The sequence below is a fragment of the Hyperoodon ampullatus genome, assembly GCF_949752795.1.
Source record: "Hyperoodon ampullatus genome assembly, chromosome: 6".
NCBI classification, from domain to species: domain Eukaryota; kingdom Metazoa; phylum Chordata; class Mammalia; order Artiodactyla; family Ziphiidae; genus Hyperoodon; species Hyperoodon ampullatus.
The window spans coordinates 24,468,119-24,482,600 of NC_136919.1; the positions used below are offsets into that span (position 1 = coordinate 24,468,119).

At 47.6% G+C, this 14,482-nt stretch overlaps 1 protein-coding gene across 2 annotated transcripts in view; it reads left to right on the top strand.

Annotated features, from left to right (window-relative positions):
• TMOD1 (tropomodulin 1) overlaps window positions 1-14,482 on the top strand; it is a gene marked incomplete at both ends in the record, with an annotated part of 59,168 nt that overhangs the window by 43,826 nt on the left and 860 nt on the right. For both annotated transcript variants that reach the window (XM_079706112.1, XM_079706111.1), the window contains one exon: window positions 8,495-8,639. In XM_079706112.1, the coding sequence (XP_079562238.1) occupies window positions 8,495-8,639 (145 nt within the window). The remainder of the gene's footprint in view (window positions 1-8,494; window positions 8,640-14,482) is intronic.

The following is a 14,482-nucleotide window of genomic DNA, read 5'->3' on the forward strand; positions in this document are numbered from 1 at the left end:
CTGTCCTGTGCACCTTAGACACATCATCTCTGATCTTCCCAACAACTCTGCAGGATATGGGTGTTATCAGTCTCAGTTTGCAGAAGAGAAAACAGCTCAGAGAAGCTGAAGGCAAGCAGCTTTCTCAGGGCTGCCAAGTGAGCACTTTCGGAAGCAGGATTTGAATGCAGGTCTCTGACTTTAAAGCCCACACTCCCTCCAGTACACCGTGTTGCTTCCAGTGCTAAAATGCTTTCTTCTTTACGGTTTATGGATAGGGAACTTGGGCGTTTTTTCCCTTACATGAAAACGTTTGCTGAACGGTCATATACATATGTATATAGGAAAAAGATTGGGTGGAAGTATAACAAAATTGTAAACACTGGTTGTCCCTGAATGAGATTATCTCTACTTTTTTATCCTTATTGAAAAATACTACAAACAGATAGAAAAGTGCATAGAAGTTAAATGCACAGCTTAATGAGTCATAATAGGCAGGTAACCTCGGCCAAGAACTAAAGTATCACCAGCCTCCAGAAGACTTTGATGGTCCCCTCCCAATCATAAACCTTCAAAACTCTTCACAGTTTGCTCCCTACTTACTTTCACGCCTCCATGTCTTAGCTCTTGCTTTTCTCTCCCCCTGGAATGTCATCCCCTACCCCCACCCCTTCTCTGCCTAGAGAAATCCTCCTCTTCCTTCTGGATTCAGTTGAAGCCTCTCTTTCTCCTAGTGGTTCTAGAGCCAGCTTGAACCAGCATGCTCGAGCTGACTGTACACATCCCTTCTCAATTCCACTTGAGTGATGGCACGCTGGTACCTTGAAGTCACTCCTAGTGAGAGTATTTACACTATGGAAATTGGCAAACACTACAAGTCCAACCTTTTTGTTTGTTTGTCTGTCTGTCTGTTTTTTCCCAAGAGCCAGCATATCACCGCCTTCTCCCTTCAGCCTGCCACAGGGCCTCTAAGCCTCCCCCCAAGAGAGTTAGGTGCTCCTTCCCTGTGTTCTCCTAGCACCTCAGCTTCCCTGTGAGGTTCTCAGAAGATAGTGCAGTGTCTGAGTCATGTCCATATCCTATTACCCGGCTCAGAACTTGGCCCTGCAGTGGCACTTTATAAGCAGGGCTGCCCTGGATATTTGTATATGTTGTTCACTGCCCAGGGAGGACACAGGGGACAAAATCCAACCCATACTCTACTCTCCAAAACTTGGTATGGGGCTTTATTCCCAGAGAAGGCACTTTTCTCTAATTCATATAAAGAGGCCACATCAGCCTGCAGCAGCCCTGTCATGAGAGTTTGCTGCATCCAACACCTTCCATTTCTCATACGCCACTGGCCTGTGGTTGCATCACCCATTCCCAGCCCCCATCACTTCCACCCTTTCTTCCATTGCTGACCCTGCTTTATCGCAGGCAGATCAGATGGAACAAAGGCATATAGCAGGCTTGGCAGCAGCCCTGGGCCAGGCCCTGGGATTGGCCACTCATGTGACTCCGGGCCTACCCAGGCAGGGAGTCAGGATCTATCCAGTGTCAGCTGAAACCTGAGCCCTGGGGCAGAACGTTGGCCAAAGGTGACCCAGCGCACTGGCCTCAGGTCATTGCAGCGGCAGCTTACAGGGAGTGAGCTGCCCACTACTACTCTCAGCGCTGTCTCCCCAGAGCCAGTGCTGACCATCACCCTCACCCTGGCTAAACATCCTGTGCAAGGACGTTCACTTCCCTGAGCCTGTTTCCTCGTTTGTAAAATGGGGATAGTAAGAATCTCTACTTCTAAGGAGATAAGAGATGCAAACTGTGAAGTTGTTCACTTTTATAATTACTCGGAAGGTGACTTAGGGAGTTTACATGTTATTCTAAGAGTTAATGTACTGAGCAGGTACCCTATATACATTATCTCATGTAATGCTTGCAAAGACTCTTTGTGAGTAGCTGTCACAACCCACCCCAGTATTGTAGATGAGGAAACTGAGGCCCAGGCAGGCTCTGTACCCTGCCCGAGGTCGCACAGTAAGGAAGTAACAGAGGCAAGATTCGAACCCACGTCTTTGTGACTCTAAAGTCCATGAACTGTGCCTGTCTGGGCTCTTGAATCCTACTGTAGTTGTGTGTGGGTCTTGGATTTTCTCAGCTGTCCCTTTCCCTTGGTGCCAGGCCAGAGCACTGGTCACCACCTGCCCCCACCCCATCCCAGGAGCATCTTTTTTCAGTTCATCTCAGTGTTTGATAAGTGCTTGCTGTACCCCAGGGCTATGCTGGGCTCTGTGTGTGAATGAGGCTCTGGCTCTGCCCTCTAGGGATTCCACACTGGATAAGAAGACGGACAAGTGTTCAGCTGACCATCCAACCAGGTGCCCCAGCAAGCCACAGACAGTGGGCCACTGGGGGGAGAAATCTCAGTCAGGAGCAGGCATCAGGGAGGGCTTCTTGGAAGAGGTGGAATTTGAGATAAACCCATAGGGTGGACAGTATCTCAGAGGGTGGCCACGGCCTCAGGTGCAGGGAACCACACAAACAAAGGGAAGGAGAGGGGGAAGCCGTGGAGCCCATCCAAACTAAACTAGATTAATGGGACCGCCAGAGGAAAGCGAAAAAAGGAGTTAGGAGCCCAAAGGGCTCTGAATGGGTGGTTTGAGGGGAAGTGGTCTGTGGGCTGTTATCAGCACCAGTCAGAGTCATGCTCTGCGAAGATGGTTCCCGGCTGGATAGGAGAGGATTGGGGGCGGGGCGAGGCCATCCGGGCCCAGGAGACCAGAGGGGGCTCTGACTGCCCAGATGCAGGGGGCCTGTGGGGAGGTGCTCCTGGGAGCCTGGAGTCTAGAGACTGGACTGGGGCCTGGTGGGGGAGGGGTGGGCTGAAGGAAGTCTGGGGAGGGGGCTCTGCTGGCCCGGGCTAGGGGACGCCACCTGTACCTCTCGCAGTGTGCCGGGAGGCCTGGGCTCTGGGCGGCGTGGCAAAGAGGAGGTGGTGAGTGGCGCTGGGTTTATTCCTCGTTCTTGGTTAGTCACCAGGGCCTCCGGAGGCCGCAGCTTTCTCCGCAGCCCCTGCACCTGCAGCCTGTGTCAGCGTCTGTGTCCTCCTTTCTCCTTATACGGCCAAAAAAAGGGATTTGGGGCATTCTGCCTGGGGTGACACGGAGCCTCGCAGGCTGGCTCGGGACACAAATTCAGGAATAGGACTCTGGGGCAGTTTATTTACTCAGCCAGGCTCTCTTTATCTCCAGGCCATGTTCTCTTGCCGCCTGGAGTTGCCCTGGGACAGCAGTGAGGCTGGGGTGGGAGGTGGTGGCTGACCGCAGCCCAGCTCGCTGAGACACACCTAGTCCCGCCCTCCTTTTATCCCTCGGTGGGGAAACCGAGGGTCAGAGAAGGGACAGGCTGGGCCAAGGTCATGGATCAAGTTAGTGTCAGAGCTGGGCTGGAACTGAGGAGCCCAGCTTCCAGACAGGCTGCATGTATGGATGGACGGGAGAGGCCCTCCCGGCGCCCAGGAAGCAGGCAGCACACATGGGGTGCCTGCAGGCCCCGTACATCCCTGGCCGGCCCTATGCCAACAGTGGGGCGGCTCTCTGCCCGTCTTGATTCACCCTCCTCCCCCGCACCCCCCAGCTCCCTCCAGCAGGCGCTTCCCAGGACCCACAGGGCGTGGGGCACTCTCCCTGCCCCTTAGCACAGATGAGGTCTGGAAACAGGACCCCTGCCCCAATGAAGACACGGGCAACGTGTGGGGGCAGTTCGCCGGATTTCTCAACTTTTCATTCCAATATTTGACAGTGAGAATGTGCTTCATATTTTGAAAAGGCGCTAAAGGAAGTGGATTGGGGTCTCAGACAGTCTCTATATCATCTACCAGGCCAAGCCGGCCAGAGCCCAGGGCTGTGCTGGCTCCTTCAAGGACAGGCCTGAGCTCTTCCCAGCCCTTTCAGGAGCCTTGCCGGATGGGCTGGTGGAATCTTACCATCCTCCCTCTGCCTGCCCTACTCAGCAGTCCAAGCCCCATCTGAACCCGTACAAGCTCCAGTGAACTCATAATACCTGGGAGTAGTTCTCTGTCAGGAGTCTCAGCTGCGGTTCCATGCTTGTCCATTTGGGTGTTGGGCTGATGTGTCTTCTCAACCTTCCCGGGTTGCTGTGCATTGATCCTGTTCCTATTTTTTCCAATCAATTCAATTCCTTGCCCTTGCCCTAGAGATACAGGGTACTGTGTGCTCTCCAAGGGCTCACAGTCTAGGGTAGCATCATCCAACAGAACTTTCTGTGTTGATAGAAATGTTCTGTATCTGCACTGACAATATGGTAGCCACTAGCCAGTGGCTCTTGCACACTTGAAATGTGCCTAATGCAACTGAGGAACTGAATTTTAAATTTTATTTAATTTTTAAATGAAGTATAGTTGCTTTGCAACATTGTATTAGTTTCAGGTGTACAACATAGTGATTCAGTATCTTTTTTCTAGATTGGATTTTATTTCTATATATTCTATAATAATACAGTTGAAAATCTTGCCCACTTTCACACTCAATAACTTTAACAATCAGTTCTTCTTAAAATTTTGGCCTAGGAGAACATCTGTATATCCAAACAGATGGGTTTGTGTGTGTGTGTGCATGTGTGCGTGCACGTGTGTGTGTGTTTATAACAAAGATAAATATGTATAACCTATTATTCCCTGTTTGCCTTGAAAGAGAGTAACCCAAGGGCAAACTCCGTTTTTGTTTCTTGCAAACATCCTACGGTGTGGTGCCTTAAAGTACACTGCCTGTACACTGCTATATTTAAAATAGATAAGCAACAAGGACCTACTATATAGCACAGGAAACTCCACTCAACACTCTGTAATAACCTAAATGGGAACAGAATTTGAAAAAGAATAGATACACACACATGTATAAGTGAACCACTTGGATGCACGCCTGAAACCCACACAACATTTTTAATCAACTACACTCCAGTACAATATGATTCAGTATTTTTATAGATTATTCTCCATTATAAGTTATTACAAGATAATGGCTATATTCCCTGTGCTATACAATATATCCTTGTTGCTTATCTGTTTTATACACAGTAGTTTTTACCTCTTCATCGCCTATTCCTATCTTGCCCTCCCCACTTCCCTCTCCCCTCTGATAACCACTAGTTTGGTTTCTATATCTGTGAGTCTGTTTCTGTTTTGCTTTATATATTCATTTGTATTATTTTTTAGATTCCACATAAATTTTATTTAATTTTGATTACTTAAATTTAAGGTTTAAAAAAACCCAAACAATCTGACTAAAAAATGGGCAGAGGATCTGAATAAGAAGACATACAGATGACCAACAGGTACATACAAAGTTGCTCAACATCACTAATCATCAGGTAAATGCAAATCAAACCACAATGAGCTTCCACCTCACACAGTTAGAATGGCTATTATCAAAAGGTAAGAATTAACAAGTGTTGGCAAGGATGTGGAGAAAAGGGAACCTTGTGCACCATTGGTGGGAATGTAAATTGGTGCAGTCACTATGGAAAACAGTATGGCTATTCCTGAAAAAATTAAAAATAGAACGACCATATGATCCAGCAATTTCATTTCTGGGTATTTATCGGAAGGAAATGAAAACACTAATTCAAGAAGATATATGTATCCCCATTTCATTGCAGCATTATTTATAATAGCCAAGACATAGAAACAACCTAAGTGTCCATTGATGGATGAATGGATAAAGCAAATGTGGTATATACAATGGAATATTATTTAGCCATAAAAAAGAATGAAATCTTGCCATTTGTGACAACATGGATGGACCTAGAGGGTATTATGTGATGTAAAATAAGTCAGACAGAGAAAAACAGATACCATATGATCTCAGTTATATGTGGAATCTAAGAAAAAACAAAAGGCAAAACCAACCAAGCTCATAGATACAGAGAACAGATTGGTGGTTGCCAGAGGTGGGGGGTAAAGTGTGGGTGAAATGGGTGAGGGAGGTCAAAAGGTACAAACTTCCAGTAATACATAAGGCATGGGGGTGTAATGTACAGCATACTGACTATAGTTAATAACGCTGTATTGCATATTTGAAAGCTGCCAAGACAGTAAATCTTAAAAGTCCTCATTGTAAGAAAAAACCCACTTTTTTTGTATTGATAACTATGTATGGGGATGGATGTTAACTAGACTTACTGTGGTGATCATTTCACAATGTATACAAATATCGAATCATTATATTGTATACCTGAAACTAATATAATGTTATGTCAGTTAAAGAAGATTTAAAGTTAAAGAGCCACATGCAGCTGGTGGCTGCTGTACTGAACAACACAGGTCTAGTTGGAGAGACAGTTGTGGAGGCAGGTGACCCAGTAATGCAGATAGACTGGGCCGGGAGTAGAGGGGGACAAACAGTGGGCCACTTGAGTGTCCAGTGGGGAAGGATGGTTTCCAGGGGTAAGGATCAGGAAAGGTCTCGTGGGGAAGGGGGCATTTGTGATGGGTATTAAAGCACTAAGGATACACCAACAGGTGGGTACGGGAGGGTAGGGGCATTCCACATGGAGGCAGGAGGGCACATGAACATTTAGAAATAGACCTCTGCCTGCACGAGGTACCAGGTACCAGACTCCCCATCCCTGGGGTAACCAGGCTGAGTAAAGACTGAGAGAGGAAATAAAGACAAGGACTAAACTGCAGCACTTGGAGTGCCAGGCTGAAGAGGAGGCGGGGCTTATCCTGTTGGGTTATTGAATGAATTGAGACCCTGCAAGTTGCGCACAAGGCATTGGGAACATAGTAAGCTCTCAATAAATGGCAGCAGTTATTGGCAGTGGGAAGTGATTGGAGGTGGTTATGTGTTTCTGTTTGCTGCTTCTTTAGATCAATTTGGCAGTCTTGCCATCTTAGCAGTATTAAGTCTTCTGATCCGTGAATATGGGATGTTTTTATGTTTATTCAGGTCTTCCTTAATGTACAATGCTGTGGTATAGTTTTCAGCGTGCAAGTCTTTACTTCGTTTATTAAATATATTCCTAAATATTTTTATGTTATTATAAATGGGATTATTGTCTTAAGTTTATTTTTGGATTGTTCATAGCTAGTGTATAGAAACACAGCTGGGTTTTGTATATCGATCTTACACCCTGCAAGCTTGCTGAACTCGTTTATTAGCACTAATAGTTTTTTGTGGATTCCTTAGGATTTTCTAGATACAGTATTGTGTCATCTGCAAATAGGAATAGTTTTGCTTCTTCCTTTCCAATATGGTGACTTTTCTTTCTTTTTCTTACATAATTGACATCCAAGATGATTTCCTTGTCTCGTTCCTGCTCTGAGGGGGAATGTCTTTAATCATTAAATACGATGTTAGCTTGCCTTCTCTGTCTTTTCAAACCTCTTTAAGATTATATTTACTTTTTAATATCTTATTGTACATAAAACTCAAACAATACAGTAAGATACAACAGAACACAAAACAGGAAGATGCAAAGAAGAAAACAAAAACTCCCCCAAATTCCACCACCACCAATATGCTCCCAGGCCTTTCAGTGCATATATGTATGTATATGGGAAATAGAGGTAACTTTACATAAATATGACCCGTTTTGTCACTAGGCTTTGTCTACTCAATATTGTGTCATGGCATATTTTCCAGCCTGGAACTGACAATTCGCACCATCATTGTACAGCTGCCCATGTTCTACTCTAAAGCTGAACCATCATTTATTTGAGCACCCCCCTCTTGATGAATGTTTGTTTCCCTTGTATCCCCACTTGTATAAATGAGACTGATGAATATCCTCATCATATCCTTCCCAACACTGTGTATTATCGTGTTTTCCTTTCCTTTCCTTTTCATTGTCAGATGATCACTATGGATTTGGGGGTAGGGAACTAGCATGATCAGAGTGAGGCTTTAGGAGGCTAACTCTGGCAGTCCCAACTTACTCTGTGACCTTAGGCAAATCCTCTTCCCTCTCTGGGCCTGTTTCTTTATTTGTAAATTGCTAAAGGATTGGCTAGCAAACCTGGCTGTGTATTGAAATCACCTGGGGAGTTTTAAAAACCACAGACACCTGAGTATCATCGCAGCAAGTGATTCTGATTTAATTAGTATGGGGGATAGCCTGGGCCGTAGGATTTTTAAATCTCTCTGAGACTAGATGATGTGAAGGTCCTTCCTGCTGAAATATTCTAGGAAGGCTGCAGTGAAGCAGTAGAAAGATCTGTTCTTGGTGTCCAGCAGCCCCGGGTTTGAATCTCAGCTCATTCGCTCCTGGCTAGCTCCTGTCTTTTCAAACCTCTTTAAGATTATATTTACTTTTTAATATGGCTGTGTGACCTTTCAACTTCTCCAAACTTCCATTGCCCGCCCCCCTCCCACTGCCACGCCGTTCTTGGAGTGGGCGGGGACAGGGAGGTATTAAAATCCCCGCCCACCACTCAAGGTTTCTGCAGGTAGAGAAGGTTTATTTTAGGTCCTGCACAAATGAGTGAGAGGTGACTGTGTTCTTTTCTTGATCAAAGAGCCAGCCCTTGGGCAACAAAGTGGAAATGGAGATCGTGAGCATGTTGGAAAAAAATGCAACACTTCTCAAATTCGGCTACCACTTCACTCAGCAGGGGCCCCGGCTGCGGGCGTCCAACGCGATGATGAACAACAACGACCTTGGTGAGTGGACATATGCAGCCTACCCGCCGCCTCTCATTCTTTCCGCCTGTCGCTCTTTCCACCTGTCATGGGAGGTATGGCAGGGAAAACTCCACTGCCGCCTTCCCCAAGGGAGTCCTCTTTTTGGGCCTGACTCCCAGTTTTCATGCTGATTCCGTTACCTTGTTTTCGGTGTTTGCGCCTTGCCTCCCCCCAGACCCTTGCCTAGACGCGAGCGCCCTGCCTGCAGGTGCCGAGGCCAGGCCCTCCTCCCTGCAGGTAGCTCAGCTGAGCACAGGGCTGGACCCAGAGTGCACCCTCAGCGTGTTAGCCGGGTGAAATGAAACGTGGGAGGCACAAAGCCAACATGGAGTCTCCTCCTCTTCTGAATACCCTTTTTGGAGCCCAGAGTCCTCTCCAGATCATACAGTGTGGCCCAAGCCCCAGATCCCAAGGCCACCAACCAGCCCTACTATCCACACCGCAAACCTAGGGGACTTCACGTTGCTTTTAACGTAAAGGTTGAAAATGCTGACTTTATAGCAAAGTAAAACAGGTTATATTTAATCTCAGTTAAAGACATAGTTTGTATTTTTTTCTTAAAAAAAAAAAAAAGAAAGAAAATGTCACAATCTTTCTTAGGAGCAAACACCAAATAGAAATACTAGTCAGTTGAACAAAAAGGGAGACCAATCACCGACTTACTTCCAGATGCTAAGGGTTCTCAAGCTCTATGCCTAGTTATTTCTCATGTGTATTCCTACTGGCTGCTTAAAGAACTTGATAGAGTGTCCAAAGAGGAGTATGTCTGATAAGGCTATAGGAAAATAAGAAAAAAAACAAGGAGTAGGTCTGTTAACTTAATTGATCATTATATTCAGCTGTGAGTTTCCTAGAATCAAGGCAGGAGGAAGACAAACCAAGTTACATTATTCTTGTCAAAAGAGAAGGAAGCATAATGAGTTTTTTAAAAAGAAGAAAGCTTCTTTCTGGGATTGAATTGTGAAATAACTATATTTCTAAAGGACGATGCCTTCAGTGAGTTCTTCATCAAATTCAAACCTGCTCTAAATGTGTTTCTTTTTTTTGTTTCTAACGCTCAGTAAAATGCAGGAGCTTAATACTAAAGCACATCTCAGAGTTCAGGTATGTCACTTCCTGTGATGAATCTGAAGCTAGGTTAATACATGGAAGGCCTAGAAGAATGGGGATGAGTATGTATGTGCGTATCCACGAGGCAGGTACTCACAGAACCTATGCATAGATAACCACAGAGCTACTCAATTCAACCAACATTTGTCAAAGTCCTATCGGGCACTGGCTGTTGAAGGTATAGGTTCCTGTTCTTAAGAGGCTATTTATTCATTGCTTACTCCAGCTGCTACTTTTTCTAGAGCTGCAGATCTAGAAAAGTTCATCAAACAAACAAAAACAACAAAAAAACCCGCACCAGGTCAGGTGTCCTGGTTTATCTGAAGTGTCCTTATTTGAAATAAAACAGAGCAAACACAGACAGCTAAGAATTAGAATTATCATGGTGTAACAGAGGTGATAGCTACATTGAATTGTTGAGGAAGGCCTGCGACCTGGACTTTGTTGGCCCAGCTGTGATCTGGCTGCAGAACCAGCACTTAAAAGTCTTGAGTTCTATTCTGATATGCAGTCATCTCACTTTTTTTTTTTTTTTTTTTTCTCTCTCAGCTTAGATTAAGCTTCTTATGTGTCTCTTGGTGCCTATCTGAAGGCTAATCCAGCTTTGGTCTTCCAGTGGCAAGATGGCTTGGAGGACTTCTTTCTAGGGACAGAAGTTTCCGGATGACTAGAGTCAGGGGTGCTGTAGGGGGGACCCCGGGGTCAGCTGGAGGCTAGAAGAAATGGCCCTTGAGGACTCTCTGTCCTGAGAGTCTATGATTCCAAAATCCAGGCCCAATTCCTATCGCCAGGGACTTGCTGAGGTTACGGCAGGAGCCCAGCATGCCAGAGCTGGACGGGACCTCAGGCTCCTCCCTCCAGTTCTCTTCTGGAGAAACTGAGGCCTGGGAGGGACTGCCCTTCTAGACAGTGGCTCAGTCAAGTCACGCCCTTTGTTAGTTACAGTGAGCACTTTGGGAGCATCTTTTGTGTGCCCAGGATTGTGCGAGGTGACATAAGGGGTAGCAGAAAGCTAGTTCCCTGACTCAAGAAACTTTACAACCTTTTATGGGAGAAGAGACTCAAAATCATGCCCCCAAATTCAAGAAGGCCTACAAACTGTATCCAAACAAAGCTAGCAAATGATTTGTGAGGACAGAGGTGGGTTAATCTAAGCATCCTGGTGGGTGTGGGCCTGAGTCAGCCTTGCAAGGAAGAGACAGGTTGTGTGGGAGGTCAGGAGGCCTTCCTGGCAGGGGTGCTGGTGTAGGCAAAGGCAAGGTGGTAGGACCCAGTATGCAGGATAGGAGAGACAGGAAATTCCGAAAGGATTGAGGAACTATTACTGGGTGTTACACCTGGATGGAAAAACAGGAGCTCCCAGAGGAGGGCGGGAAGGGTATTCCAAGCAGAGGTAACAACATGGGCAAAGGCAGGACGATGAACAGGTATATGGGGTGTTCACGGGAAGGGGGCTGGGTAGGTGTGGGAGGCTGTGAGCCAAAGGCCTTTAATGCCAAGCTCAGGAGTTTGGTGAGGAAAGCAGGTGGGAAGTGGGACCGTGGCAGTTTTCTGGGCAGGAATGACAGGTGATGAAAATGGGCCTCTGAGTTACCCCATGGAACTGTGCAGCTATTCCCATGAGGTTTCCCACAGAAGGAATTAGAGCAGAATCATCTAGGTGACTGCACACAACAGAGTACTAGTTGGTGAAGTAGGACATCTAGCTTTAAAAGCAAATTTGCACCCATCCGCTAATTTTTGTGAAAGAAACGCTTCTGATTCTGATGGTGCGCCAGCGTCCTCCTGCAAAAGAGAAATCCTGCCTTTCTTTCCAACACAGTATTTTCATCCTGCTCTTGATGCTCTGATGAAGCAGACAGGCTTCCATGTTTCTCAGCTGAATATGTTTGTCATAAAAGCCTCCTGCCGGCCCCGGTCCAGCCACCGTGGTTGTTACCGTGTCTGCTGCTGCAGCCTGGCAGCAGCGGGCAAGCTCCGTGCGGTCGAGAGCGGGCCTCTCCGATTTCCTTCTCACTCCAGCCTACCTCTGTGCTGGCTCCTGGCCCATTGCCGGGTCTGCGGGACCTGGGCTTTGCTTGCCTGCGAGGCAGGTGGGCTCTTCCTTGGGAGACATTTAATCCCTAAGGCCATGGGTCAGCCCTGCCCAGGACCCATCCTGACTGGCATGTCTTTGGTCCTTCCCAGCCTTTGCCCTGGGCTCTTAACAGAGGGTTCTGTGGGAGAGAGTGGGGTACCAGTGTGAGGGGGGTGTCAGGAAGGAGCCGAGGACCCCCATCTCTCTTCTCCCATGGTGACACCTCAGACAACTCCTATCTCCACACTATTTATAGCTGAGAGCCAGGCTGGCACTCAGGTCCTGTAAATCTGCCCCTGAAGCCCTCTTCACTTAATGAAATCTCAATTGCAGCCTCCAGGTTAAGACAGTTGTGTGGTAGAGTAACATGTTTAAAAGCAGAAAACATCGCTTCCTGGGAAAGTCACTTTTTTACTATACTCTCAAGGAAGACCTTTCTAACAGGCGCCCCAGACACAGCACATACACCCCAAATCAATTTCATCATCTTCCCCCCAAAACCATCTTGGGAAAGGGCACTACTTTCCTCACAGCCATTCAAGCCAGAAATCTCTACCTCTCTCTATGCACTACCCCCAGCCCAGCCAGCCACCTCCTCACCAGCCACCTTGCCCTGCCCTTTGTCAAGCCCTCATCACATTTACCGGGCGTCCTGAAACATCCTCGGGCCCTGCAGCTCCTCTAGCTCCTCCAGGGTGGGCATCTCACGCAGCACTCATCCCAAAGCTTGTCCCACCACTCTGCTTAGAGCCTTTTCTGTGTTCCCACTGCTCTCAGGTTAAACTCCTTGACATGGCTTCTAAGTCCCTTAGTAATCGTAGCTGATACTTACAGGGCACTTACTGCGTGCCAGGCCTGCTCTGAACACTTCAGTCTTACCAACTCCTGTAACATTCCCAACAACCAGCTGAGGCGGGTGCTGTCGTCATCCCCATCCTACAGTAAGGAGACAGAGGCCTAGAGAAGTAGGTAAGGTTACCCGCTGTCCATGGGCGGAAGTGGGACTTGTCCCGGCAGTCTGGCCCCAGAACCTGTGCTCTCCACCTCCTCTCTGGGTGAGGCCCTGCCAGACTCATCTCTTGACACCCCAACAAGCCATCCTCTTGCCCTACTGGTACCAACCGGTCCAGGTAGCTGGAGTGCCTCCCAGTGACCCAGGCAAAAGCCTCCCTTTAGAGGACTGTTACTCTTAATGCTCCCCATACTTGCCCACCGTCTATCCCTTTATCGTTTAAGATTCGGTGTACAACTTACCCGCCGTCCTTGGAAAATCTGACCACTTCGTTCATTGTGCCTCTCATACTTGATAGAGATCTACCAGGGTACTTGTGATGTTTTATCAGATTTCTTGTAGGTATATCTTGGTCCCCTGTTAATCTTTATTTCTGGTACCTGTGCTTGGCACATCATAGCGCTCAGTCAATGCTGTTGAATAGAAAGGAATATAAAATGCCCCCCAAAGACATGATGGAGGTGTAAAGCTTGGTGGGAAGTGTTGGAGGGAGCTCAAGCCTCGAATGGGGGTTGGTCCAGATGACTCGAGATTCCTGCCGGCTCTGACAATCAACGAGTCTCTGGCAGTTGCCATGATAAGCAACGTGGAGGAGTTTGCTTTAATGAATGTAAAAAGCAGGTTGATTTGAAGAAGGATATTGGGAGACCTGGCTTCTGCTCCTGGTTGGGTCTCTTATTCACTGTGACTTGAGGCAAATTACTTCCCTCTTGGCCTCAATTTCCTTCATTATTAAAATGGAAAGAAAAAAAGAAAACCTGAATAAGTGGGTGCCTTTCCCTTCTCCCCATCCAGTCCCTGCAAAAGCCAGTGGCAGGGGAACCCTGCACAGGTGCAGCCCAGTATGCATACTGAGGGCAGGGAGGGGGAGACAGCACGGGATCCTTTTCTGTACCTTGAGCCACGAGCTGGGGACTCAGGTTCCGGGCTCTGCCGCTTGCTCTCAGGAACCCTGGCTCCCTTCTCTTCTCCAGGGGAAAGGAGCTAGTCCTCCTTGTGAGAACCAGATGAGATGTGGGTATGTAAAGCCTACATAGACAGGGCCGGATTGTACCGAGGAAGTCGCTGGACTGAGGCTCCAGATGAGTCACAAGCCTTGGTTCCTCCTGGTACCGGCTTTATTATTTTGTTCCCTGCCATACTTTCCTCATCCATAACATGGCAATGGTGACAACACTGACACTCCAGAATTGTTGGAGGGGCTCCAATGAGGGGTTGAGTGCAAAAGGGGTGTAATGCTTGTTCGGCTAACGTGGAGATGCTGTCAAGCCTGGCTCATGTAAACCCTCTGGTCACTCTGGGCAAACTTCTGCCCTTTGGGCTTTGGGTTTTGTTCCCCCCCATCTTCCCCCAAGCTGTTAGACATTCTGATGGTCTCCAGAAATCTGGCCAGACACACTGTCTTCTCTCCAGGAGACTGCCCACTGATTTGCATTCATTGTTCTTTCGAGGGGGGTGGAGGGGAGGGGAGGAGCTCAGGCCAAGGCTAAACTCTAGGCTCCAGGCTGGGCAGCCTGTGTGCCCCCGCGCCCCTCCACATCAGCGCCTAGCCTCAGTTCGGTTCTTGTTGCAGCCCGTAAGCATCTATCTGAGGTCTGCCTGCTCAGCTCAGGAACTGGAAGA